Below are 27612 nucleotides of genomic sequence, written 5' to 3'. Positions count from 1 at the left end.
ATCTCAGTAGACAAATACATCTTATAAATACCATATCTGAATGGTATATATATATTGCACACATCTATATAACAAGTCTCTGTTGAGTTAATAGGAACCCTACCCTAAAACATGAGTATTTTAGAATTAACCCTTTTTTTTAATAGTTTTTTTTCAATCTGATCCTCCCTTAAATTTGTTCTTAGGAGAGCGGAAAATTCCTCTGCGTAGTAAATCTCACCCGTGTTTTATGATTCATTAATCACAATACAAGGACCTTCGATAGACTCATTTGAAGTTTTGTGGTTCCTATTTTACAAAATCAATTATCTGAACTTTTACAAAGCAACGGCAATTTGTCATTTGCACTTTTATATCACCTGGCTCGGGGTATTCCGCTGGTGATCATTTGCAAGTCTAATAATAGCAAGAAAAGGGCACAGGATGACGTATGGTGATGTTAATTGCAAGTGGTGGTTTAAAACTAATGATTTACAATCACTAGTGGTGTAATTAAAAAGAAACTGTTTCAGCCAAGTCTGATGTGATAAAGCTGCTGGGATTTCGTTTTACAAATGTTTCGCTATTCTCCTATAGCTAGCATGGCTGGTACAGATTTAAAGTACACATACCTATATCCTATCCAAAAAGACTCTAAAGTGTTTAATAAATACAGTCAGCTATGCATTAAAAAGCACTTTATAAAAAAAAACCACAGATTGGGAACATATTTATTTATTTAGTACAAAAATGTGGATCCAGTTAAAATAGCGACAGTCAGGAGACAGGAGGAGGTCAGAATCCCGCTGGATCCCATTGTCAGTCTTCCAAAATTAGCAAAATCTGCAATTATCGGCAGACTGCTCATACGTAAAAACAAAACAAATTGCAAACTATGTATACACCAAACCAGTAATATCTTGATGGAAGCGAGGGTAGTGAGCGGTTTTGTGCGAATCGGGCTTTCAGACGAACAAAGGTTGCAAAATGAACTGCTGTTGCTGGAATTGAAACCACACAGCAAAAGCAAATTCACACACGTCGCTTCCAATTGAATTTCCCCAGATTGAGCTCCAAATTCCATCAATTGGGTAAGTAGAATGGCAGATAGCAGCATATATATATATATATATATATATATATATATATATATATTAGAGTTGCCCTTTGGATGTTGGAGAGTACACGTGCTCAGGCTACATTGAGGGGATCTTTTACTTTGCCCCAAAAAAACTAGGAAGTGATTTTATCATCTATCTGGAGGCTGGAAAATGAAAGCCTTGACACCAGTTTTTGCACCCCTGATTCAAACCTAGGAGTTAATTAAGGAATCATTTGTTGGAGGTTAGAAATTAAGGATTTTGCCATAATTGGCTACCCTTATCCACTTAAGCTTGATTCACCTGCCTTGAGCACCATGCTCCTATGAAAATCCAGTAGTGAATGGGATCACATTTTACTCATAAATTGTTCAGTTTTATTATTGAAAGAAATAAAAAATTCCCTAATTAAGGAATAATAACAGTAACTACCCTCGTTACACTTTGAAAATCCAGTGTGAATAAATTATTCAAACTTCTTTACAAGTTAGAAACATCTCTAATTCCTTAAAGATTCATACTATAAGTATCAAACCCCTGATGAAGTCTCATAAAGAGACGAAACGCGTCGGGTACTTGGTATGAGCCCAATCCCAAGAGAATACCTATTTTCCAAGAGTACTTGCTTTTTATATGTTTTATAATAAATGTTTTATATTTAAGAAGAAGTCTTGGATGATAATTTTATATAAAGTGGAAAGACTAAACTCATTGTACTGTTAAATCATATATGGGCGCTGAATAACACTATTGGGTTATATATATATATATATATATATATATATATATATATATATCTCAAATGGAAGAAAGAAACTGGCACTCCTGGGACTTGTGCTTAAATTCTGTATTCAAAAGTACAACAACCAACGTTTCGGGGCAAATGCCCCTTTGTCAAGGTGTAGGTGACAACACCTACATGTGTTGTCACCTACACCTTGACAAAGGGGCATCTGCCCCGAAACGTTGGTTGTTGTACTTTTGAATACAGAATTTAAGCACAAGTCCCAGGAGTGCCAGTTTCTTTCTTCCATTTGTTGTCCATTCATCCGAACGGGCACCCGGGCAGTCCAACAGGAGGGGTGAGTGCCGGGCCGCCACACAGATATATATATATATATACACACAAAGTCCAGTATCGGCACTCTCCCCTCCAATGATAAGTATAAGCCAGGTGCCCTCCAAGGTATTCGGGATAAGTAGCAGGGTGTAGGCGGCGGCACTCACGGCGATGGAAATAAATCAAGCAACTACAAATGGAAGCTTAACGTTTCAATTCTCAAGTGGAATTTTCATCAGAAGCCAAGTGACACGTGATGCGGTTCACAGTCCGGGATAAAGCCGGAAGTGTCCTGGCTACACACACGCCGCACTTCCATGTGCGGAATGGCGTACACCCGGCAGTTACACTGAGGAGGTAAGCAATACGAATGTCTCTATGGGGGAATGTCTTCTCTAGCACTGCGCAGGAATATTGTTTGGACTTTTGTATTTTGGCTGCTATATAAATGTGGGTTTAATATTGGACTATGGTATCATTGATTAAGAGATTATATGTATGTGATAAGAATATCACCATTTATTAAGGTGGTTTTAAATGATGCCTTATGGTCTAACTAATATACACCTGTTGTAGCCTTAAATTTTCCTGTTGACCAACACACGTATGTTTTTGTATATATTTTATAGATGTCTTATCTCTGATGTATTCATTGATGGCTGTCTGCATGTCTTGAAAAAGGCTCAAATTGGAGCCGAAACGTTGACCTAAGATGTGGCAGCGTGTTTAATAAAGAAGCATTTTGAAAATTTCAATCACAGTCTGGAGAGTGGCCTCATACTTTACGGTACCCACGTTTATATATATATATATATATATATATATATATATATATATATATTTAACTATTTGCAGTCCAGCTTTTTTTTTGCAATTCAACGATGTTAATGTTTTTATTTTAATGTGGCTCACTATAACATCTGTTACTAGCGCTAGGGCTATTGAGCCTGACTAGACGTTGGACTTGAACGGGTTAAATCCTCCTCACTTTTTTGAGGTGAAGTACTGCCAGTGACCACTAGAGGCCACTGGACAGACAAAATTACTCCTTAAGACAGGGGTTCCCAATCTTTTTTGAATCAAGGCACCCCTACAGTATCAGAATTTTCTCATGGCACCCCTAGGTCAAAGGAATAAAAGCAGAATAAATATAACATAGACATATATCAAATTAGTTGGGTTCATATGCGAACCTTCTGGTCAGTTATGTGGTAAAGGGCATGATTTGCTTCTGTTTGTACACAGTTTATGATTGGCAGCCACTAGCACTGGTTTTGCCCATAAAAAAATAACCATAAATAATTTGAATTGGTCCTGGACCACCAACCCGGGGCACCCCTGCAAGTGTCCCAAGGCACCCCAGGGAGCCACGGCACACAGTTTGGGAACCACTGCCTTAAGAGAAAGTGAAACCAAAATGATCTGTTCCAATTTCCTGGATATGGAGAGAGGGAGCTGTGAAGTAAGGATGGCCATCGTTGCCATTGCCAATTCCACAACTGGCCATCAATAGTGCTAAACTATGCAATGGATGGCCATCAATATTTTTACATATCGATGGTCATCCATTGTGTTTGATTGAGTGGCCTGTGGGCCAATCAAAACACGGGGGCGGGGCTTCATGGGTTTTGGGGGGCGGAGCTATGCTCAGTGTCCCGGCACTTAAAAAAAAAAAAGCAAAACATCGTTTTGCTGTTCCATCGATGGAGGGAAACCATTTAGTTCTCCCCCATCGATGGCAAAAGTATTCGACATCGGCCATGAACCATCAATGATTTCGAATCATCGATGGTCGGTGGCCATCCCTACTGTGAAGACAGAGATTGGAGGTAGGAGCAGATAGGGACTGAGCCATCATTGTACTGGGCTTTTACCTAGTGATCAATATATATGGTAGGAGCACTTGAAAATATTGTGCTACAGTGCCCCTTGAACCACAGCCTGATTGACAGTAAGAGCAGTTGATTGGAGGAGGAAGTAGGGGGAGCTGGGCAGTGTTCCTAAAAAAGGAGGCATTTCATTCTCAGGTCTTGCACATGGAGAAGACAACAGGCAGGGAGACCCTTGTCCTCAATGTTTCAGTTTTTACTTCAAACATTCATCAAGACCCTGACGAGAGACCGGAGAGTACCTCCAGTAATGTATTTATATACACTGATTACATAATGTAATGTAATCGTGGCTAATTAAATACGGCCTATAGTACAGTAAAGTACGGTTCCTCTTAAATTTAACTATAAACTTTAGTTCGAATTTCTGGAAAATATATTCTGAAACAACGAAGAGAAAAGCAATTAAGGCTGAGAAACTTGTGCGAGTCGGTCTTGTTTCCCAGGCGGCACCTTTAAAGGGAACTCGCTGGTGCCTGTTCTTCCTCGTTTACCTAGAGCTACTGCATTATTCTGCATGTACATGGGGACTGGAGTAGACCCCGTCTGTATATTAATTAACAACGACGCTGTCCTGCGATCAGATGGACGTATTGTATGTCTGTAAGGCACAGCAAACTTTAAGAGATCTTGAAAAAGCACTCTCCTCTCTGATCCATTTACACTGTAGGCAGTGAACCTGTGCGAGTTTGATATTTGTCAAACCCATCTGGCAGCCCCTGACATTTAGAATGAGCACGCCTCATTTGTACCAAATTGCAAGCAGCCTCGGAACAGTCTCACATCGTACAGAAATGACTAATATGGTGGTGCAAAGTGCGTCTCCTGTGTCCTATGTCTAGCCATGTAAACAAGCAAGCGGAGAGAGATTTTAGCTTGCTAGACGAACACTGGGAAGCCTGGGATGCTTTTAGGTCATAGACTAAAGTACAGCATTTTAATGGCGATAACTTTATATCAAGAGCTTGTGATCATTTCTATTAGAAACATAGAATGTGACGGCAGATAAGAACCACTTGGCCCATCTAGTCTGCCCCTTTTTTAAACATGTTACCTCAAACCATATTTGATCCTTATTTTTTTGTAAGGATATCAATATGCCTATCCCAAGCATGTTTAAATTGTACTACTATATTTACCTCTACCACCTCTGATGGGAGGCTATTCCACTTATCTACTACTCTTTCTGTGAAGTAATTCTTCCTCAAATTTCCCCTGAATCTTCCTCCCTCTAGTTTCAGTGCATGTCCTCGTGTTCTGCTGCCCCTCTTCCTGTGACTAATGTCTCCCACCTGTACCTTCCTCCCTCTAGTGTCAGTGCATGTCCTCGTGTTCTGTTGCTCCTCTTCCTGTGACTAATGTCTCCCACCTGTACCTTCCTCCCCCCAGTGTCAGTGCATGTCCTCGTGTTCTGTTGCTCCTCTTCCTGTGACTAATGTCTCCCACCTGTACCTTCCTCCCTCTAGTGTCAGTGCATGTCCTCGTGTTCTGTTGCTCCTCTTCCTGTGACGAATGTCTCCCACCTGTACCTTCCTCCCTCTAGTGTCAGTGCATGTCCTCGTGTTCTGTTGCTCCTCTTCCTGTGACGAATGTCTCCCACCTGTACCTTCCTCCCCCTAGTGTCAGTGCATGTCCTCGTGTTCTGCTGCTCCTCTTCCTGTGACTAATGTCTCCCACCTGTACCTTGTTAAAGCCCTTGATATATGTGAAAGTTTCTATCATGTCCCCCCTTTCCCTTCTCTGCTCTAAAGTATACATATTAAGATCTTTTAGTCTTTCCTGGTACGTTTTGTGATGTAGGCCATGCACCATTTTAGTTGCTCTTCTTTGTACAGTCTCTAATGTATTTATATCCTTCTGGAGATATGGCCTCCAGAACTGAACACAATACTCTAGGTAAGGTCGTACCAATGACCTATTCAGTGGCATTATTACTTCTTTCTTTCTACTGCTGATACCTCTCCCTATTGCTTTACATATATGCAATAAGCAATGGCGGCTTCAGAGGAGGGGCTGCAGCGCAGCATACAATTCAAATACGGGAGGTGCAGCAACTGCCAATCCCAACTGACTCACTGGCAGTGGGTGTGGATCCACTATTTGAATTTTGAACTGTGCTGCAGCCGCACCTCTGGAGCCACCACTGGCGATAGCCCATTATCTTTATCTATAAACATATTATTTTTATAATTATTATTGTTGCTATTTGTAAGGTACTGCAGTGTTCTTGGCACTGGATAGAGCACACATATCACTGGGACATAAAAGGTAGGGCATACAAGTGCATTAGGGCTTATGGGGCCCATTTATCTATAATGAATTGAGGCTATCCCCCATTTGGCGATGATTGGGTCGGATCATTGGCAAAATCCAACTTGTTAGAAATCCTCGATTAAATCCCACGATCCCCATTGCGCATGTCTGCAAGTTGTAAATGGTAGTTGCTAGTATGGTGGCCCTACCTGCCCTTGGTCTAGTACCCCGGGCATTGGGTAACATCGGGGAACAGCCCTCGTTATGCTCCTGCTTTTGAAAACACATTGGGGTCGATCCTATTCCGTGTGGATGATTCACAAGTGCGAGTCATCACTGCACCGGGCACACATTTTAGGGGTGCAAGCAATTTTAAGCGAATTCGGCTCTGCGAGATCAGCGTAATTCAGGTGGTTGAAAGATTAGCGTATGAAAACGGCACCCGAATGGCACCTCGCACCCTTCGGACCTAATAGGATCGACCCTATAAGCTGAAGAAATCCGGTTGTTTGGAAAGAAGTGGTAATCATTATCATTTGATTCATCATTGATTTGTGCAATGCCACAGTGCTCTGCAGTGCCGGACATTGGAGGGAACAGGACATACAATGTAGACCTAATAAAAGTTGACATCAAAACAAAGTGTATGAAGGGCCCTGTGCATGGGAGTGCTAACATTCTATCGGGAACTGGAATGTGTTTTACTGTTGACAAACTTTGAGCGCATGATGAAATAACCTACAGCAATCCTGGCCCTTCCGGAGGCCGCCCCAGCATGCGCACAACTCCGGACACGGAATCAGTAAAAGCATTTTAAAAATACCAGTATATTGTAATAATACCAAGCGTGCCAATATTTTCCTTGAAGCTGTGAAATTTATATTCCTCCTTAAACAGTTAACAAGGCCGGTAATGGATTTTAGTGATGGCATTTTTCCTGAACCATAGGCTTGTAAACACAGTGGGGAGCCATTAGGATTCTTGTAACTGGGAATCTTGCCCTTAACATTCACACATAAATGGGCTGCTGGCTGCCTGCGCTCATGCCCATCTGTCTAATGGGCATTGTGCCTGATCACAATGTGTACTGCTGTCTCATTAATGCAGAGAGAAAAGCTGGGCGATAATGTATCCGAAGCCTGCCTGGAAGATATTCACTATTGCACTACCACTCCGTGATGTAACGGTGCCTGAACAATGCGGAACATGAGGAAGTAAATACATACGGTACCCTCGTCCTACTATGTTAGAATCTTCAGACTCAACACAAGGAAGAAACTGGGCACCTATCACTACACAATGGAGACAAAAGGATATATAACCCACCCAACAACCAGACTTCTATTGTGCCTGAGGCACTACACATCCTATACCTGCTGCTGGTGGCACCATCTTTCCAGCTATGTCTTCGGTAAGATGGTGACGGTATAGGAGACAACGAAGACTAACATGCACCATCTTTGGGAAGACCTTGCCAAGAGGATGGAACCACCAGCAGCAAGTATTCTAGGGGAAGAGATTTGCGTTAGCTGCTCACTGAACCTCCAGGTGTTAAAATACCTCCTAGTGGCGGTAACCACTTTGCGGGCAGCATCAATATTCATGAAGATTCAACCTATTCATTCACTAGCTGTGCTCACAAACTCTCCAGGTACTAGGATGAAGCAGATGTCAGGGGAATTTTATCACCTGTAATTTTGTAGTGTAGGATGAGCAAAACCTTTGGGAATCTATTGCCCAAAAATTTTTGTATTGGCCAAAATAAATAATAAATAAATTGTCTCCAAAATTGACTACACACACAAACATTAATCAGGGCCGGCGCCACCACTAGGCAAATCTAGGCATTTGCCTAGGGCGCCGGCCACTGGAGGGCGGTATTTTGCCCCCCCTTGCCGCCCGGGTACCTGTCCTGCGGCGTAAAAGCTGGTGGCAGCAGCGGGGGGTCCCTGCAGTCAATAAGAAATAACGAGCGCTATCCGCCGGGCTATGCGTTTTGGAAACACTGGCCGCACGCTGATTGGCTGAGATTCAGCCAATCAGCGTGCGCCGTGCGGCCAGTGTTTCCAAACAGAAGCGCTTCCGCATAGCCCGGCGGATAGCGCTCGTTATTTCTTATTGACTGCAGGGACCCCCCCGCTGTCGCCGCCGCCGCCAGCTTTACAGCGCCGCAGGACAGGTACCCGGGCGGCAGACACCGGGGCGCCCCCACCCCGACTTGCCTGGGGCGCTCTGGTGCCTTGCACCGGCCCTGACATTAATCTGTAATCATGTTTTTTGGTAAGTGGGAGGTACGCCGTGCACAAATAAAGCACTGAGCCACTATGGCATGTGTCTTATTTCTCTTATGAAGATGGCTGGAATGATGATATGGAATTTTTGAGGGGAGTTTGTTGCCCTAACTTTCAAGCAGACTTAAGGTTTCCACACACTAGAAAGATCTGCAATCTTAAGGTGTGCGCATAAATTAGCCTTGAAATCTTTTGTCCGTCCTGGACAAAAGATTTCAGGCAAGCGCACATCTTTACCAAAGATTTCTCTTACGATCCCATGTGGATCTTTTGTTAAATCTTCTGATCTTTACAGCAAACAAGATCAGAAAATTAAGCAAAAGATCTGCGGGAGCCCGCATCCGACCGATATCGGCAGATTTTCAGTTGATTATCGGTAAAAACCGGCTGATTTATCGGTCAATTTATCAGAAATCTGCAAAAAAATCATTCTAGTGTGTGGGCACCTTTATTGTTATTATCTGTCAGGACCATCCTTGGCTTTTCAGACAAGTAACCAATTAGAATGAGAGGAGTCTCAAGTCACATCTGGTTACACCTACTAAAATTATTCTTATGGTATTACTTCTGAAATTTCCATTTTGGCTTTTGGCTGCTCACCATCTAATTTTTTTTCTCCCATTCAGTAATAAAAGACAGTCTAGACCAGTGGCGTCAAACTCATGGCCCTCCAGCTGTTGTGGAACTACATGTCCCAGCATGCCCTGCCACAGATTTTATATAATGGATTGCTAAAACTGTGGCAGGGCATGCTGGGACATGTAGTTCCACAACAGCTGGGGGTCCACGAGGTTGACACCACTGGTCTAGACTGTCTTTTATTCCAGCCACTATCTGCCGAATACAGGGTGGTTGCTTACGTCAGGTCACCCCCCCCCCCCACCAAGCAGGCATCTACTACAAAACCCAATATTTATTATTTTTGTACAACTTTTAACATCAGCCTGACACCAACAACCCAGGGGTGCCGGGGACAGCCCTGGGCTTCAGTCAGGGCTGGGGATGCCCTGGAGGGGGGGACCACTTTATTGGGGGGGTCCCCACTCCCCCAGGGACCCGGCCAGGGCTGACCAGCCAGGGTTGTCATGCTTTGGCCGGGAGAAACTTGTGTGAATAGTTCCCCCGACTGTGTCATGACACCGCTGGCTGTCGGAGCCTGGTGCTGTTATAAAACTACGGGGGACCTCTTTTTTTTTTGTCCCCCATATTTTTGCAACCTGGTCCTGATTTTGGAAATACAGGGGAACGCCATTACTTTTTCCCATGTATTTTTTTGCAACCAGCACAGAGACGCATCGCACGGATCTTCGCGCTCGTCCGTATTTGGCTGCCTGTAAACTCGTCAGACGAATAACGAATGACTTCACCATCGGAAAATACGAATCCTGTGAATTCGACAGCTTAGAAAATTTGCCAAATTTCCAGGCCGATCCCGGTCATACCTGTTTGTACCGCGGATCGGCCGCGATCGTCGATTAGTATATTCCCCCATGAAGTTTCACAACAGCGGGTGAGCCTCTAGTGTGTGTACGGGGCTTAACACTAACATGAAGCCTGATGAAAATGTTCAGTTACAACCGTATAAAGTACAGGGCAATGGCCCTTATTCTGGTTGGTGCGGCCGGAGCCGCACACGGTGCTCCGGCCGCACAAACCAATCCCCGCCCACGAGACGGATCGCCACGGCCGTCCGTACACGGACGGCTGGCGATCCGCATAAAAATGGTGGGGCGTACGCCTCCACCATGGTGGGAGCTGCCCCCTGCATTCGATGGTCGTCGACCATCGAAGGCAGGTCCGCACGCCCCGGCAGCTCCCGCAAGCTGAGACCACACGGACAATCGTCCGTGTGATAGCTTGTATGGGGGCTGAGAGCTGACATCCGGCGACGTCAGCTTTCCGCCCCCATCAGTGGCGTCATACCCTGATTAGCATGCATACGCCCCGCGTTTGCATGGGAACGCCCATGAAACGCGGGGCGTATACATAGGGAAATGAGGGTATGAAGCCCCTCACGCCCCTATACGCCCCCTTTGCGGCGGACGAAATACGTCTGCGGCGAATGGGGCTGCACATGCGCAGATTGACCTCTGCGCATGTGCAGACTAAAAACATCGGCGGTACGGCCGCACGCGGGCCGTACCGTCCGATTCAGAATAAGGGCCAATGACTGGTATGGGGCACTGGTGTGGAAGAGTAAAGTGGAAGGTTCTTGGAGCATTACATTCCCATCTGTGGTTATATACCGTACACTGAGGTTATATAATCAAGAGAGGGGTTACACGAAAATGTAGCATGCCTGTTCCTTGTGTTTTCAACACAGCGACACCTGGGAAGTATCAAATCTATTTAAACCTTTCATGATTGATACTAAATGACTAGAATTAAGTCACTGTGACATGTAATATTAATGGCAGTGAGAACAGGAATTTGAGCAGGTATTTTAAGCAGATAAAGTCAAATAAACATGCTATGGTATGAGAAATGGGCTCGGATGGAAAAACAAACTTGGAATCAGGTAAGAGAGAAATTGTAGACTCCCCTGTACTAAAGGGAGGAAACTAAAATACGTTATAGATTGGTGACTGAGGGCCCGATTCAGACAACTGCGAATTCGCACAGTCTGATTATCGATACACTATGCATGGGTACGTTTCGCAGTATACATCCGTGAGGCTGTTCTGCGATGAACTCCTGCAACTAGTACTGTTCGCTGGCCGTTCGCAAGGTGATTGACAGGGAGTGGGCGTGTGGGGGTGGACACTGACCATTTTGTGGGAGTGGCAAGAAAAATGCTGGGCGTGCTGAAATAAAGCACTGGGAGTGTCAGGGAAAATGCAGGTGTGCCAAAGCTTGTTATACGTAGCAGATATAGGGGGGTGTTCAATCCGGGATTCCAACTGTACACTAACTACACTAGCTCGACAGTCGGAATTCAATGTTCCGACTGTCGAGTGTCAGAAAGTCCATAAATTGTCGGAAACGACCGCGGATTGTCGGAAAAGGGCCGTGAATTCGAAAATCCGCATCAGTGTCCAACAAAACAGATCCAACTTTAAAAAAAGTCGGATCTGACACCCTTTAATGCTGTCATTAACGGCAGCACTTAATAGGTGATTGGCGATATTTCCCCTGTCAGGTTATATCGGTTGAATAACCCCCATAATGATTTTGTTACATGAAATAATTGTACTAATTGTGTGTTATTTTCACATTTCCTATTTTTCTATATACAACTGCCTTAAAAAATGTGTTTACTAAATAAAACAAAAAAAAACGATCACTACAAAGTAAAAACAAATAAAACAGACGTCATACAAAACCAATCCTGTTGTGAAGAAGGTCATGAAATTTTTCGAAAAGTCTAAATCTGTTGGGCTGCTGAATGCTGATGGGTCGTAACTCAGAACAAAACTAAAAAATCAAATAAACAGCACCTTGCGGTGCGAGCGTGATCTATTTTTTAGGATTGTAGAGCCACAACATATTCGTGATTCTCCCCCGGAACAAATATGTATACACCTAAACTACCGTAACAAAATATATGTATCTGGGAATATTTTACAAAAATGAATAATCTTGTGCCAACGGAATGATGTTTTGAGGCTGGCATAATCCATGTGTGTAATGTAAAACCCACTGAGACGACAAACAGGCTGTCTCAGCACTGAGCAAATCGCGGCAGTTTTCACACTGAATGTCGAGGTTTTTTCTTCATTACTCTAATACAAAGATTGTTGGCATAAAAGAAAAGGCTTATGCAGGGTGATTGGGGCAAACGGGAATGTGACACAAATGCATATTACCAATGCAGTTAATAGGATTCAAAGTCATAAGCACAAAACATAATTAATTTCTCTCATTCAGATTCATGGCATGACGAGCACATTAGGAACCTCGGAGGGGGATAAATGGTAAGCGGAAAGGAGCATGTATATTTCACATTTAACTAGAGATTTTCATCATGATCATTGGTCTGCGCGTAAAAAATAAATCAAGGAAAGACACTTCTAGGCATTCTCATTGAGGGGGAGATGTATCAAGCATTGGACAGAGAAAGGGCCTTATTCAGACCTGCTCGCTGAGTTGTGAGTGTTTGGAGCCCAGCGAGAAGGTAAACTCTGCGCCGCCAAAAGCAGGCACTCTGCATTGCCCCGTCCCTGTGCATCCCCTGCAAACACATACGCAGCCGTGCACACGGAGGGGGAAATGTCAGGACTCACTTGGCGCTACAAAGGGCGTGGGGAGGAGGAGGGCGCTGATGGCGTAAGTGACCCTCCCTCCCAATGACTGGGGAACACCTGCGTCTTCTGGGGGAAACCCAGAAAACACTGGCGGCACACACACATATGCCCGCAGGGTGTCAATCACCCAGCGAGCAGCAAGCAAAGGCTAGACTTCAGTCGGGTGGCTCACGCATGCACACTGTGTACCGGGTGCATGCGCAGTCGTTCGATAATCACGCAGGCTATGAACTCGCAGCCCAGCGAGCAGACAGGCTGTGTGTGTGTGCTCAGTGACTGCAGAAGACACAGGCTGTGTGTGTGCTCAGTGACTGGAGGAGACAGGCTGTGTGTGTGTGTGTGTGCTCAGTGACTGCAGAAGACACAGGCTGTGTGTGTGCTCAGTGACTGGAGGAGACAGGCTTTGTGTGTGTGCTCACTGCTCAGTGACTGGAGGAGACAGGCTGTGTGTGTGCTCAGTGACTGGAGGAGACAGGCTGTGTGTGTGTGTGTGCTCACTGCTCAGTGACTGGAGGAGACAGGATGTGTGTGTGCGTGCTCAGTGACTGCAGGAGACAGGCTGTGTGTGTGCTCAGTGACTGCAGGAGACAGGCTGTGTGTGTGCTCAGTGACTGCAGGAGACACAGGCTGTGTGTGTGCTCAGTGACTGGAGGAGACAGGCTGTGTGTGTGTGTGTGCTCACTGCTCAGTGACTGGAGGAGACAGGCTGTGTGTGTGCGTGCTCAGTGACTGGAGGAGGCAGGCTGTGTGTATGTGTGCTCAGTGAATGCAGGAGACAGGATGTGTGTGTGCGTGCTCAGTGACTGCAGGAGACAGGCTGTGTGTGTGCTCAGTGACTGCAGGAGACAGGCTGTGTGTGTGCTCAGTGACTGCAGGAGACACAGGCTGTGTGTGTGCTCAGTGACTGGAGGAGACAGGCTGTGTGTGTGTGTGTGTGTGTGCTCACTGCTCAGTGACTGGAGGAGACAGGCTGTGTGTGTGCGTGCTCAGTGACTGGAGGAGGCAGGCTGTGTGTGTGTGTGCTCAGTGAATGCAGGAGACAGGCTGTGTGTGTGCTCAGTGACTGGAGGAGACATGCTGTGTGTGTGTGTGTGCTCACTGCTCAGTGACTGGAGGAGGCAGGCTGTGTGTGTGCGTGCTCAGTGAATGGAGGAGACAGGCTGTGTGTGTGCTCAGTGACTGGAGGAGGCAGGCTGTGTGTATGTGTGCTCAGTGAATGCAGGAGACAGGCTGTGTGTGTGCTCGTGACTGGAGGAGGCAGGCTGTGTGTGTTCTCAGTGACTGCAGGAGACAGGCTGTATGTGTCCTTACTGACTGGAGGAGACAGGCTGTGTGTGTGCTCACTGACTGCAGGAGACAGGCTGTGTGTGTATGTGTGCTCACTGACTGCAGGAGACAGGCTGTGTGTGTATGTGTGCTCACTGACTGGAGGAGACAGGTTGTGTGTGTGTGTGTGTGTGTGTGTGTGTGTGTATGTGTGCTCACTGACTGGAGGAGACAGGCTGTGTGTGTGCACTCAGTGACTGGAGGAGACAGGCTGTGTGTGTGTGCTCACTGACTGAAGGAGACATGCTGTGTGTGTATGTATGTGTCCTTACTGACTGGAGGAGACAGGCTGTGTGTGTGCTCACTGACTGCAGGAGACAGGCTGTGTGTGTATGTGTGCTCACTGACTGGAGGAGACAGGTTGTGTGTGTGTGTGTGTGTGTGTGTGTGTATGTGTGCTCACTGACTGGAGGAGACAGGCTGTGTGTGTGTGTGTGTGTGTGCTCACTGACTGGAGGAGACAGGCTGTGTGTGTGTATGTGTGCTCACTGAATGGAGGAGACAGGTTGTGTGTGTGCTCAGTGACTGGAGAAGACAGGCTGTGTGTGTGTGCTCACTGACTACAGGAGACAGGCTGTGTGTGTATGTGTGCTCACTGACTGGAGGAGACAGGTTGTGTGTGTGTTTGTGTGTGTGTGTATGTGTGCTCACTGACTGCAGGAGACAGGCTGTGTGTGTATGTGTGCTCACTGACTGGAGGAGACAGGTTGTGTGTGTGTGTGTGTATGTGTGCTCACTGACTGGAGGAGACAGGCTGTGTGTGTGTGTGTATGTGTGCCCACTGACTGGAGGAGACAGGTTGTGTGTGTGCTCAATGACTGGAGGAGACAGGCCGTGTGTGTGTATGTGTGCCCTTGTCGGGATTTCGGCGGTCGGGATTCCGGCGTCGGGATTTTGAACGCCGGGATTTCATACTGAATCCGTGTGTATGTGTGCTCAGTGACTGCAGGAGACAGGCTGTGTGTATGTGTGCTCAGTGACTGGAGGAGGCAGGCTGTGTGTATGTGTCCTCAGTGAATGCAGGAGACAGGCTGTGTGTGTGCTCAGAGACTGGAGGAGACAGGCTGTGTGTGTGTGTGTGTGTGTGTGTGTGTGTGTGTGCTCAGTGACTGGAGGAGACAGGCTGTGTGTATGTGTGCTCAGTGACTGGAGGAGACAGGCTGTGTGTGTGTGTGTGTGTGTGTGTGTGTGCTCAGTGACTGGAGGAGACAGGCTGTGTGTGTGTATGTGTGCTCAGTGACTGGAGGAGACAGGCTGTGTGTGTGTGTATGTGTGCTCAGTGACTGGAGGAGACAGGCTGTGTGTGTGTATGTGTGCTCAGTGACTGCAGGAGACAGGCTGTGTGTGTGTATGTGTGCTCACTGACTGGAGGAGACAGGCTGTGTGTGTGTGTATGTGTGCTCACTGACTGCAGGAGACAGGCTGTGTGTGTGTGTATGTGTGCTCAGTGACTGGAGGAGACAGGCTGTGTGTATGTGGGCTCAGTGACTGCAGGAGACAGGCTGTGTGTGTGTGTGCTCACTGACTGGAGGAGACAGGCTGTGTGTGTGTGTGTGCTCAGTGACTGGAGGAGACAGGCTGTGTGTATGTGTGCTCACTGACTGCAGGAGACAGGCTGTGTGTGTGTGTGTATGTGTGCTCAGTGACTGGAGGAGACAGGCTGTGTGTGTGTGTATGTGTACTCACTGACTGCAGGAGACAGGCTGTGTGTGCGCTCAGCGACTGAAGGAGTTTGGGACACTTTGAGTAACATGGCAACCCCATACACTATTGCCGCCATGAATGCTTCTTTTTGCACATTCCGACTATGACTTTTATAACATTGCAGCCATGAGACTTCTATTGAGATGCCCACCGGCTGTGGTACAAAGACTCACCATCTGACACTGCACCAGCCTATGGAGAACACAGACTGTCAGTCTGAACATAGCCTCCAGTGCGACAAAAGACTAGTCACTAGCAGTGTCGGGCCCTGGTATGCCTGTGTCTAGATTGTCACACCCCAGAATCATCAGTGACTGCCACGAGTGGCCATGTCACTGATGATCCCGGGGTGTGCATTTCTGAAATTTTTGACAGGTGGAGGTGCTGCCCATAATTACTAACCAATTATATTCTAGCTATCTTTTAAAATAATGTACTAGATATATAATAGCTTGGATCTGATTGGTTGCTGTGGGGATGGCCTCCACTTGTCCTCTTTTAGGTTTGATAAATCTCCCACAAAATGAATATATATTTAAAGTGAATATTTAAACTGAGTGACGCTGGAATTGCCTAGATCGTACAGATGCCAACATCAATAGATCTGCTCCACAGCGCCACCTGCTGGGAGCTGCATTGTTCTGTAACTCAGTCCAAAAGTAGAGCATTGTATCCTTTCAGTTACCATCCTTTTACAGTAATATGATAAATACAAAAATGTTCCTAAATGGCTAAAATGCAATAGCATATAGGGGTCAATCATAACAGTTTTTTATTTTTACAATTTTCAAATATAACTGTCATTCTGGGTGTATACAGGAAACACGTACTGGATACATTTGTACTTTTAATGAGGTTTCAGCAAAAAATGTGTATACGTACTCAAAATGAAGCGTGATATCTGTGGCGAGTATGGACTGCTTCAGCAGCTGCATGAGGTCGCTGTACTGCTGGGAGGACAAGTTGGCAAAAATGTTGTGTCCCTGCAACACAAAAGCTAAGAGAAATAAATAACTAAAGATACGGGCATGTACATCACTGAAACACAGACTGTTCTAGACACTAACGGCAGGTTATTGATAAACAGTAAACAACATATGGCTGCAATTCAGGTCGTAGTCATCCGAGCGCGATAAATAGCCGAAGGCCTCACCATACAGGAAAATCCCTTATGCTGCAGAATATAACATGACAATTTGTACACAATCCGTCTGACCGCAGGACCAGATTATAAAGGAGAAAGCGATGACATGTTTTTAGGATCCCTGGCGTCTTATGCCACAAAAAGACCCATCTGGGTACTGTGCCTTATCTATTCGAGCAGTGCCGGATTAGGGGGCAGATGAGCCCGGAGCTTTAAATGATTGATTTAGATTGTGAGAAGTGGGGGAGGTGTGGTCAGTGGTGTCTGGGTGTGGCCAGTGCCATGTGGGCAACCTACTTATGATTTATGGACAACTATGTGACCAGTTGGGCTTCTGGTCATCATCCCGCTGTCATGATGGCGGAACTCTATTTCTGTATGGGGCTGGAGCGGTAGTCCCACCTGTCCCATTGTTATGGTGGCTCTGGGTTTCAGACATTCAGCTATCAGTATCTCCCAAACGCCTTCTGACTCCATATTGCTTTCTCTTTACTCCCTTTTCCAATCATACTAGAACAATTGTAATTTATTTCTTCTGTATGTGCCCAGCATATCCTCTATTTACCAGTAACAAAGACAACATAATACCATACCTCCCAACTTTCATAAGATGAGAATAGGGACAATCGCGCAGCAAATGAGGGCACGGCTTAGGCAAATTAGGCCGCGCCCTAGTTTTCGGTCGCGAATAGAGATATAATATTCTGTGAGATTGGGGGGGGGACTCCCAACTCCCCCCCCCCCCCCCCCCCGCAGCGGGACACTTCCGGCCGCGGGAGGGACGCGGGAACGTCCCCAAAAAATCGGGACGTTCCCGCGTTTAGCGGGACAGTTGGGAGGTATGTAATACAGACAGTGGATTATAAAGCTGTGATGGAAATCAAAGAAAACGTACATATAGTATAGTCAGGAAAAGAAATGAGGTACAGACTGCATACAGGAACAAAAGGTGAATCAGGAGTAGATGAATGAAGCAGTGATAAGGAAGGAGAAGTGATCCAAATTTAGATGTTACTTCACTGCTGATTGGTTGCCACGAGCCACTTCTCCTCCGGCTCACTTCTCTCTTATCATTTTACAGTACAGTATGCCCCTCATTACTCTATGTACATATTTAAATTCTTACATTTGAGCCTTGATGATGTCCATAACTGATACTATGGGGGAAATTTACCAATATGAAAAACCTAGTTTTTCGTATTGGTATTTTCCCTACGACTGCATACGACTGTTTAAGTCGTATGCAAAGTCGTGTTCCGGAGGATCAGTTACAAAGCAGTCATATACGACTGCTTTGTAACCCTCCGATGGTGTAATGATTCGTATTAGCGGCCGTATATACGGCCGCTAATACGAATTATTTCTAGCAGTCTGCACGGATCAGTCAGATCCGTGCAGGCTGCAAGGTGTAAAAAAAAATAGAAAAAATAAATAAATAAAAAAAAAACCGGCGTGGGGTCCCCCCCACAGCCGAAACCAGCACCAGGCTGAAGGAGCCGGGGCCGGTAATTAAAAATCAGGAAACCCGACAAATAGGGGTTCCCCGATTTTTAACAACCAGCCCCAGGCTCCAGGTCCGGGGCTGGTTCCCAAAATACGGGGGACAAAATGAGTAGGGGTCCCCCGTATTTTAAGAACCAGCCCCAGGCACAACCAGCCGGCAGGGTAATGTCACAGCCGGGGGACACTTATAATATAAGGTCCCGCGGCCAAAACATTCTCCCTACCGACCAGTCAGCCTGGCCAGCGGCCCTGGGGGAGTGGGGACCCCCCCAATGAAGGGGTCCCCCCCCCTCCAGGACTTACCTGACCAGGCTGAAGCCTGGTGCTGTCCTCGATGCCCCTGGGCGGTGGGCATCGAGCTGATAAATGGTGTAAAAAAAAGATGAACCTATTGTTTTTTACTGTGGCACTACAAGTGCCAGCAAGCCTCCCCAGCAAGCTGGGACTTGGAGAACCACAAGTCCCAGCCTGCTGGGCATTAAAGGGCATTAAAAAAATAGTGCACAAAACACACTGACACACTTTTAAAATAAAACTTTATTACACACAAAGCCCACACATACTAATACTTACCTATCTTCTTCCCATAGGTCGCCCTGGTCCTGTGTCGGCGTCTTCTGGTCCTGTGTCGTCTTCTTCCTCCATGTCGACCGTCGCTGTCGCCGTCCGGATCCGACGAAATCCATTTGGGAAGCTGTGGAAGGAAACCATACTCACCTGTCCCAGCGCGACGTAGTCCAGGTAAGGGTCTTTGCAAAAAAACAAACCGACACCCGAAACCAGACCGGACTGACGGAGACGCACGTGTGTTTGTTTACATCGTGCGGCTCCGCCTCCTGAATGCCGCTATTGGCCGCCTTGCGGCCTAGCGGCTCCTGATTGGCCGCTAGGCCGCAAGGCGGCCAATAGCGGCATTCGGGAGGCGGAGCCGCACGATGTAAACACCGTGCGGCTCCCTGCTTGTCCGGCTGGATTCGGGTGTTCGTTTTGTTTTTTTGCAAAGACCCTTACCTGGACTACGTCGCGCTGGGACAGGTGAGTATGGTTTCCTTCCACAGCTTCCCAAATGGATTTCGTCGGATCCGGACGGCGACAGCGACGGTCGACATGGAGGAAGAAGACGACACAGGACCAGAAGACGCCGACACAGGACCAGGGCGACCTATGGGAAGAAGATAGGTAAGTATTAGTATGTGTGGGCTTTGTGTGTAATAAAGTTTTATTTTAAAAGTGTGTCAGTGTGTTTTGTGCACTATTTTTTTAACTGTAGAACTACAAGTGCCAGCGGGCCCTTTAATGCCCAGCAGGCTGGGACTTGTGGTTCTCCAAGTCCCAGCTTGCTGGGGAGGCTTGCTGGCACTTGTAGTGCCACAGTAAAAAACAATAGGTTCATCTTTTTTTTACACCATTTATCAGCTCGATGCCCACCGCCCAGGGGCATCGAGGACAGCACCAGGCTTCAGCCTGGTCAGGTAAGTCCTGGAGGGGGGGGGACCCCTTCATTGGGGGGGTCCCCACTCCCCCAGGGCCCCTGGCCAGGCTGACTGGTCGGTAGGGAGAATGTTTTGGCCGCGGGACCTTATATTATAAGTGTCCCCCGGCTGTGACATTACCCTGCCGGCTGGTTGTGCCTGGGGCTGGTTCTTAAAATACGGGGGACCCCTACTCATTTTGTCCCCCGTATTTTGGGAACCAGCCCCGGACCTGGAGCCTGGGGCTGGTTGTTAAAAATCGGGGAACCCCTATTTGTCGGGCTCCCTGATTTTTAATTACCGGCCCCGGCTCCTTCAGCCTGGTGCTGGTTATAGCTGTGGGGGGGACCCCACGCCGTTTTTTTTTTTATTTATTTATTTTTCTATTTTTTTTACACTGAAGCCTGCACGGATCTGACTGATCCGTGCAGGCTAAAACGCAAATAGAACAGGAAAATGGTGTTCTATTTTCCTGTCGTATTTGCGTGGGTGTTTTACACCACTAAGAAGCCGTATTATCAGTACGGCTGCTTAGTAAATCAGAAACCACCATTCTTTTGAATGGTGATTTCTGTCGTATCCTATCGATGGTGTAGACATTCGTATTTGTAAATACAAATACGAATGTTTCATCTTTAGGACTACGAATTGTTGTATTTTTGGGATTGTAAATCCCGAAAATACAAATTCGTAAAAAAAAGGTGTATTTCTCCCTACGAATACACCTTTTTTCTACGAATCCATTTTGGTAAATGTCCCCCATAGTATATGTGGATGAACTATACGCTTCAAATTGAGACATGTATTTGGAAATGTTATCTATATACGTATTTGTCCTGGATCAAAGGGGCTGTGTTTCCCAATTCTATAAATGACCTATGGCTCTGGATTCTGCTCTACATTCTTTGCATCTGTGACCACATTTACGATTATATCCAAGACACCGGTTTGTATTGCTTACACCTGTACTTAATACGAAAAGCTTTGACAGTAGAATTGAGCATTAGAATTGCTTTTTTTTATTATACTGTTTTAATTATGTTACTGTATATTAATAAACTAATATTAATACTTTTCTAAACAACTTTTTTAGATGATATTGCACTCTCAATTGTTGATGAGACTTAATATGCATTAGACATTAATGGGTTAAACTTGCCTACACTTCTGGATTTCGGGGCGTTGACCAGCCTCAGGAATCCCTGGGGAAGTGGATGGTCTGTAGGTTTAATGAAGCAATTTGTGGTGATCTGCATCATTGTGATATTTCTCAGTAACATAAATTGCCACTTTGAGGGGTGGGGCTACAATGAAATCACTCACTACACCACACCCACCTGCACCTCCCATTTGCCAAGTATGGGGTGAGCGTTCCCCCTGTAGCACAAATAGTCCTTCTAATGGTCTCCATATTCATGCAATTTATCACACATCCCTGGACATACAGCCATCCATGTAGTCATCAAGTTGTTAGAGAGTGCAGGTGGCCATTTTCTTGTGAGTTTGAAAAAACTCAGGAGCCCGAGGTGTGCTCCCCACCACCAGTGCTGTGCCTAAACACGTGCAAAGGAGGCCGTGCGATCGAATGGGTCCGTCTCCTAGGAGACAGGGCCCCGTTTTTCCCCTAACCCCTCTCAACCATAAGGCCGAAGAGGGGAAAATAGGGAACGGTGGGTCCTCTTCGCCGAAGCTTAGAGAGACCCTCATTCCTCAACCCCCGAAAGGGTTAGGACGGTGGGTCCTCCGCACCCCATGGTTTGGAGAGACCCGCAGTGGACTTCCCTCTGCCTTGCGGCTCGGGGTCGTCCTCGGGGGGACCGAAGCTCTCCCCAAAAGGCGAGAGCTTCGGCACATTGGGGAAATGGAAGGCCCGAAAGGGTCGACCACACTACCCAAAAAAATGTGACAAACTACAAAAAAATACAAGGAACGTGAAAAGTGACAAACGTGAGAGGGGGAAGAGAAATAAATAATAAAGGACCCTAGCCAGAAGGCCAGGGTGGGGGTGGAAGCGCCGTGCATATAAATGAGCCGCTCATTACATATGCGCATATGTAATGAGTGGCTCGTTTATATGCACAGCGCTCATTACATATGCACATATGTAATGAGCGACTCATTTATATGCACGGCGCTCATTACACATGCGGATCCCCCACGCCTCACGTGCCTAATGGGAAATTCGGCTCTGGATAGTATCTGATTGGTTGCTATGGGAAACATCCCATCTTCAATAGAACTCCCATCTTAGTAAATGTACCCACTGTGTTGATTTATATGGAAAAAAAGGAACTTTTACAGCTACATAAAAAGCTTTTACACATCCGCTTGCATGCCCCGGCGGAGAGGAAAAGTCTTTTGATGGTTACCTCCCATTAAATGATATTTATCATTTATTTATTAGCAGTTTCTTATATAGCGCACACATATTCTGCAGCGCTTTACAGAGTATAGTTGAACATTCACATCAGTCCCTGCCCCAGTGGAGCTTACAATCTATATTCCCTACCACATGTACACACACACACAGACATTCTAGGGTTAATTTTTGTTGGGAGCCAATTAACCTATCTGTATATTTTTGGATTGTGGGAGGAAACCTGAGAACCCAGAGTAAATCCACGCAAGCACGGGGAGAATATACAAACTCCGCACAGTTAGGGCCATGGTGGGGATTGAACCCATGACCTCAGCGCTGTGAGGCAGTAATGCTAACCATTACACCATCCGTACTGCCCTATATTTCCTCTCCTCGCAGATAAACGTAAGCCTGGACTTACTGTCATGCTGCACGGAGATGGCCTAATTCGGACCTGTGTGAACAGCTCTGAATCGGACACATTACTTTCTAAATAATATTACACAAATATGAATAATTTCTTAATAAGTGGGTTCCCTGGAGTATATGACATATCAGTTTTTGGATAAGAGCACTGCAATAACAAGAACATTTATAAAAAGCATAAATAAAGCATAAATAAGTAAGCAGACGCTGCCGCACACTTCCAAACAGAAGTATAAAATGATATAAAACATGGCTTAGTGGGAAAGAGCGCCGACTGCGCTGGCATTCAGAACACTACAGAGAACGGCTACAGGTATGCAAGACAAATATAGACATACAAATAGATTGGAGCAGTTAGTGTAGCCGGCAGATCCTAAAAAGGGGACTGGGGAAGAACAGAGGAGAAACTGGGAGGGATAAGAGCATGTCAGCCAGGCACGAGGATTGTCACTCCCTGGGAAAGTGATTGGATGCTTCAGATATCTACACCACCGTCACCAGAACCCAGCCTTATTCCACGTCATATACATCCATCAGCCAATGGTAACACAGTTATACACAGCCGCCCACTGAACAGCTAGCTAACCCAACACTATGGCTGCTCTGCCACCTACTGGTGGATGCTGCACATTGCCTGTGCTGAACAATGCTCTTTTGTTAGCCTGATTGGGTCTATTTATCATATGAAAAAAGCCCTAAATTTCACACAACAAAAGGATGTGTCAGCAGAATTTAGGCCCAGATGTAACAAAGCTTGGAGAGAAATAAAGTGGAGAGATAAAGTATCGTCCAATCCGCTCCTAGTTGTTATATTTTTTTAAATACAACCTGTTTGTAAAGTGACAGGAGCTGATTGGTTGGTTCTTACTCTCTCTCCAATTTACCTTTCTTCAAGCTTTGATAAATGTGGGCCATAATGTACCATGTTATAGAGCCAGAAAGACCATTTTCTGTTGCTGCGATAATCAGAAACAGAAAATCATCTCTTTGTATAGACATGACAGACCCCTAAATGCCCTGCTACAATACAGTAGGCTGAAAATGACTCAAAAGAAACTTACACTGCTGCATATCATATACACATATTTAGTAGGGTTACCACTCGTCCAGAATTACTACAGACAGCACGGTACTTAAGACCGGCGTCCAGAGGGGTGGCTTTCCCAGACTATGCAATGTCCGGGAATCAGAGTGTGGTATTGGGGTCAGCAGGGCAGAGAGAGCTGGTCAGCCAGGCTGTATCAGAGCGGGTCTGCGGCTCCTGACAGTACCGCAAGCTCCGTTTGGCTCCTGAGCTGGTGCGAGAATTGTAATAGCTGCGGATCTGCTCTGATACAGCCAGACTGACCACCGCTCTTGGCAACGAGCATTTAACTCCTCCATGGCAATGAGCATGAGGCTCCTGGTCATGACCATGTAACCCCTGGCATTGAGCAAGAAACCCCTAGCAATGAGCATGTATGTAAGCAGCACTTATGTGGCTTAATATGTAATAGCCATTCGGTGTGTGGTATAATATGAAATGGGCATTATGGTGTGTGACATAATGTGTAAAGGGCATCACGGTGTGTGGCATAATGTGTACTGGGCATCACGGTGTGTGGCATAATGTGTACTGGGCATTACGGTGTGTGACAATGTGTAAAGGGCATCACGGTGTGTGGCATAATGTGTACTGGGCATCACGGTGTGTGGCATAATGTGTAATGAGCATTACTGTGTGTGGCATAATGTGTAAAGGGCATCACGGTGTGTGGCCTAATGTGTACTGGGCATCACGGTGTGTGGCATAATGTGTAAACGGCATCATGGTGTGTGGCATAATGTGTACTGGGCATCACGGTGTGTGGCATAATGTGTACTGGGCATCACGGTGTGTGGCATAATGTGTAATGGGCATTACTGAGTGTGGCATAATGTGTAAAGGGCATCACGGTGTGTGGCATAATGTGTACTGGGCATCACGGTGTGCGGCATAATGTGTAAACAGCATCATGGTGTGTGGCATAATGTGTACTGGGCATCACGGTGTGTGACATAATGTCTGTGTGTGATGTAACGTGTAAGTGGCATTACGGTGTAAAAAATCAAGAATAGAATTGAAGCAAAGGTTAAAAAAAACTGTTAAAAATAACTTTAAAAACAAATTAACATGGACCCTTTGAATGTGTCGACCACGGCCATGTACTAAATACCTAATATATAAGGCTAACTACTGTACTCATCACCTCTATCACTACTAGAGGTCACTCGACAGACCAAGTTACGCCTTAACAGAATGTGAAAGCAACTTTTGCAGGGACACTGATCTGTTTCAAAGTTGTTGGACATGGAGAGAGGGAGCTGGGAAAACAGAGATCGGAGGTAGGAGCAGACAGGTGTGGAGAGTTTGTCAAATAAAAACTGTCACAGCTCAAAGTGAAACTAAAACGGTCACGGCTCAAAGTGAAAGTACATTGCAAAAGCCGGCATTTTCATTGGCTTTTAACTAGTTCCATTTATAATCATTTCAATACACAGCATAAAATGTTGCAAAACATGGAGACAGACATATATTTACTCTCCCCACAAGCGTTGATTTAAGTTCCCGTTCCCCGGACTAGCCACGGGCGGGTGCTGCGACAGATACGGATCAGTATCTCAAAGGCCGAATAAAAGCTGCGGATAAAACGACGTATATTGCACGCGGAGCTGCTGAGAGTTGTTGCTGGAATGAATTGTACAAAACAATTAGGATTTCCATGCTGACACCCACAAATGCTGCTGCCAATTTGCGAGGCTGCAATGAAACGCAGATGCTACGGTCAATGTAGATTCCAGAATCTTTTTTTTTTTTTTTTTTCAATTCTGAAATAAAATGAAGTATTCAGCTATTATAAAGTGATCTAGCAACCTCATTAATTTTTATTAAAGCTGATTAGTGCCGGGGTCCAGTTTGCAGCCAATGAAGCACAGTAACTAGGGAAGGCTGGGGGATAAAGCACAATGCAGTACCTAGCACACAGATCATTGGGCTGCGCTGCTGCCTGTATAACAGGAGCGTGCTCGGATATTTCCTATTCTTTATATGGGATATAGGAATCTCTAACCAAGTTATAACAGATAAAATCCAGTTGTTGGGTCATAGTTGGAGGAGTCGTCCTGAACTGGGTGACAGAGAGAAAATGTGCTTTATGTCGTGTCCTAAACTAGCTCTGTCTCATGGCAGGGGATAGCTGTTCTCCACGGTTATGGTACAGCGCAGCAATGGCTAACCTTGACACTCCAGCTGTTGTTGAACTACACATCCCAGCATGCCTGCACCAGTTTTTGGAAGGGGGGCATAGGGGAAGGTGTACTAATTGAAGAGCTATAAAGTACTGACCACGCTCCTGTCATTTCAGACACTGCCTGTGACTTAATCTCCATACACTTTATCTCTCTCCAGAGCTTAGTAAGTAGACCCGTAATATAAAAAGGGATGCAGACAGAATACAGACACAATGGGCCTAATTCAAACCTGATCGCAGGGCAAATGTGATCTTAACATGGACAAAACCATGCTGCATTGGGGCAGGTGGGGCAGATGTAACGTGTGCAGAGAGAGTTAGATTTGGGTGGGATGTGTTCAAACTGAAATCTAAATTGCAGTGTAAAGGTCCATACACACTGGGCGATTTTTGCCATTCTGAGTGACTTTCCATAGCAGGACGCTATGGAGAGCAATCCTTTCACTGCATGCGCCACTGCAGAAGATATTATTGCGGCCTCTGCCTTTTGTATAGAGGAGCGGGTTGGGATCATTTGGTCTATTGCATTATGGTAGAAAGTCATTAGGTCGAATCCATTAGGTCGACATGCTAAAAGGTCGACATGATTCTAGGTCGACATGGGAAAAGGTCGACATGATTCTAGGTCGAAAGGTCATTAGTTCGACAGGTCATTAGTTCGACAAGGTCATTAGTTCGACATTGTCTATGTCGACATTCACAAGGTCGACATGGGGTTTTTCACAGTTTTTTTACCTGAATGTCAACACAGTCGACATGGACACAGTTTAAAGTGCACTGCATCCCCTCGCATCGCTCGCTGCGCTCGCTATGCGTCGGGCACGGTGCCTCGCTACGCTCGGCACACTATTTTATTCTCCCACCACGCCCTAGTGGATGGTAGGGCATGAAATACCGCCTGTCGGCACATGTTGGCTCAAAAAACAGTGAAAAACTCCATGTCGACCTTGTGAATGTCGACATAGACAATGTCGAACTAATGACCTTGTCGAACTAATGACCTGTCGAACTAATGACCTTTCGAACTAGAATCATGTCGACCTTTTCCCATGTCGACCTAGAGTCATGTCGACCTTTTAGCATGTCGACCTAATGGATTCGACCTAATGACTTTCTACCATAATGCAGTAGACCAAATGACCGCATCCCAGAGGAGCCTACTGGCTTCCCAAACCCTGCCACTTACATACAAGGATAGAACATCAGTAAACAACGGTCGCACCAATGGACCTATGCTTGCTGCAAGTAAGCCGCCAGTGATCTGCATGTAAAGCGGCAGCCAGTAAGCCCGCCTCCAAATGCTCATTGGCTAGTTTAACAGGAGCCTGGGGGCAGGCTCAGAAGAAGCGTGATGCCTTATGCTGAGTTCCAGGAGCTCCATGGCACCAACCAGAACATGTATGTTTATATGTGCTAAGCCATGCCCTGGCAGACAGGTGTGGCAGAGCCTCTGTATACCAATCACCTGTTACTACAGTATACGTAACAAAATGCAACGTAAGACATGTGAATGGGAAATGGCTATCTGGATTTCCCAGCATGCACCAGTAATTGCTCGCTGCCACCTCAGCCAGCCGGTCCTGTGAGAACCGC

General features: G+C 46.0%; 1 protein-coding gene across 1 annotated transcript in view; it reads right to left on the bottom strand.

Annotated features, from left to right (window-relative positions):
* PDE11A (phosphodiesterase 11A) overlaps positions 1–27612 on the bottom strand; it is a 383685-nt gene that overhangs the window by 43519 nt on the left and 312554 nt on the right. Inside the window, exon 15 of the mRNA XM_083154719.1 lies at positions 16729–16829. Coding sequence (XP_083010845.1) covers positions 16729–16829 — 101 coding nt within the window. The remainder of the gene's footprint in view (positions 1–16728; positions 16830–27612) is intronic.

This window comes from Crinia signifera, chromosome 7 (assembly GCF_055691185.1).
Source record: "Crinia signifera chromosome 7, ASM5569118v1, whole genome shotgun sequence".
Classification (NCBI taxonomy): domain Eukaryota; kingdom Metazoa; phylum Chordata; class Amphibia; order Anura; family Myobatrachidae; genus Crinia; species Crinia signifera.
Note: the sequence above shows the minus strand (reverse complement) of the source record. Positions and strands in the feature narration are given on the sequence as shown.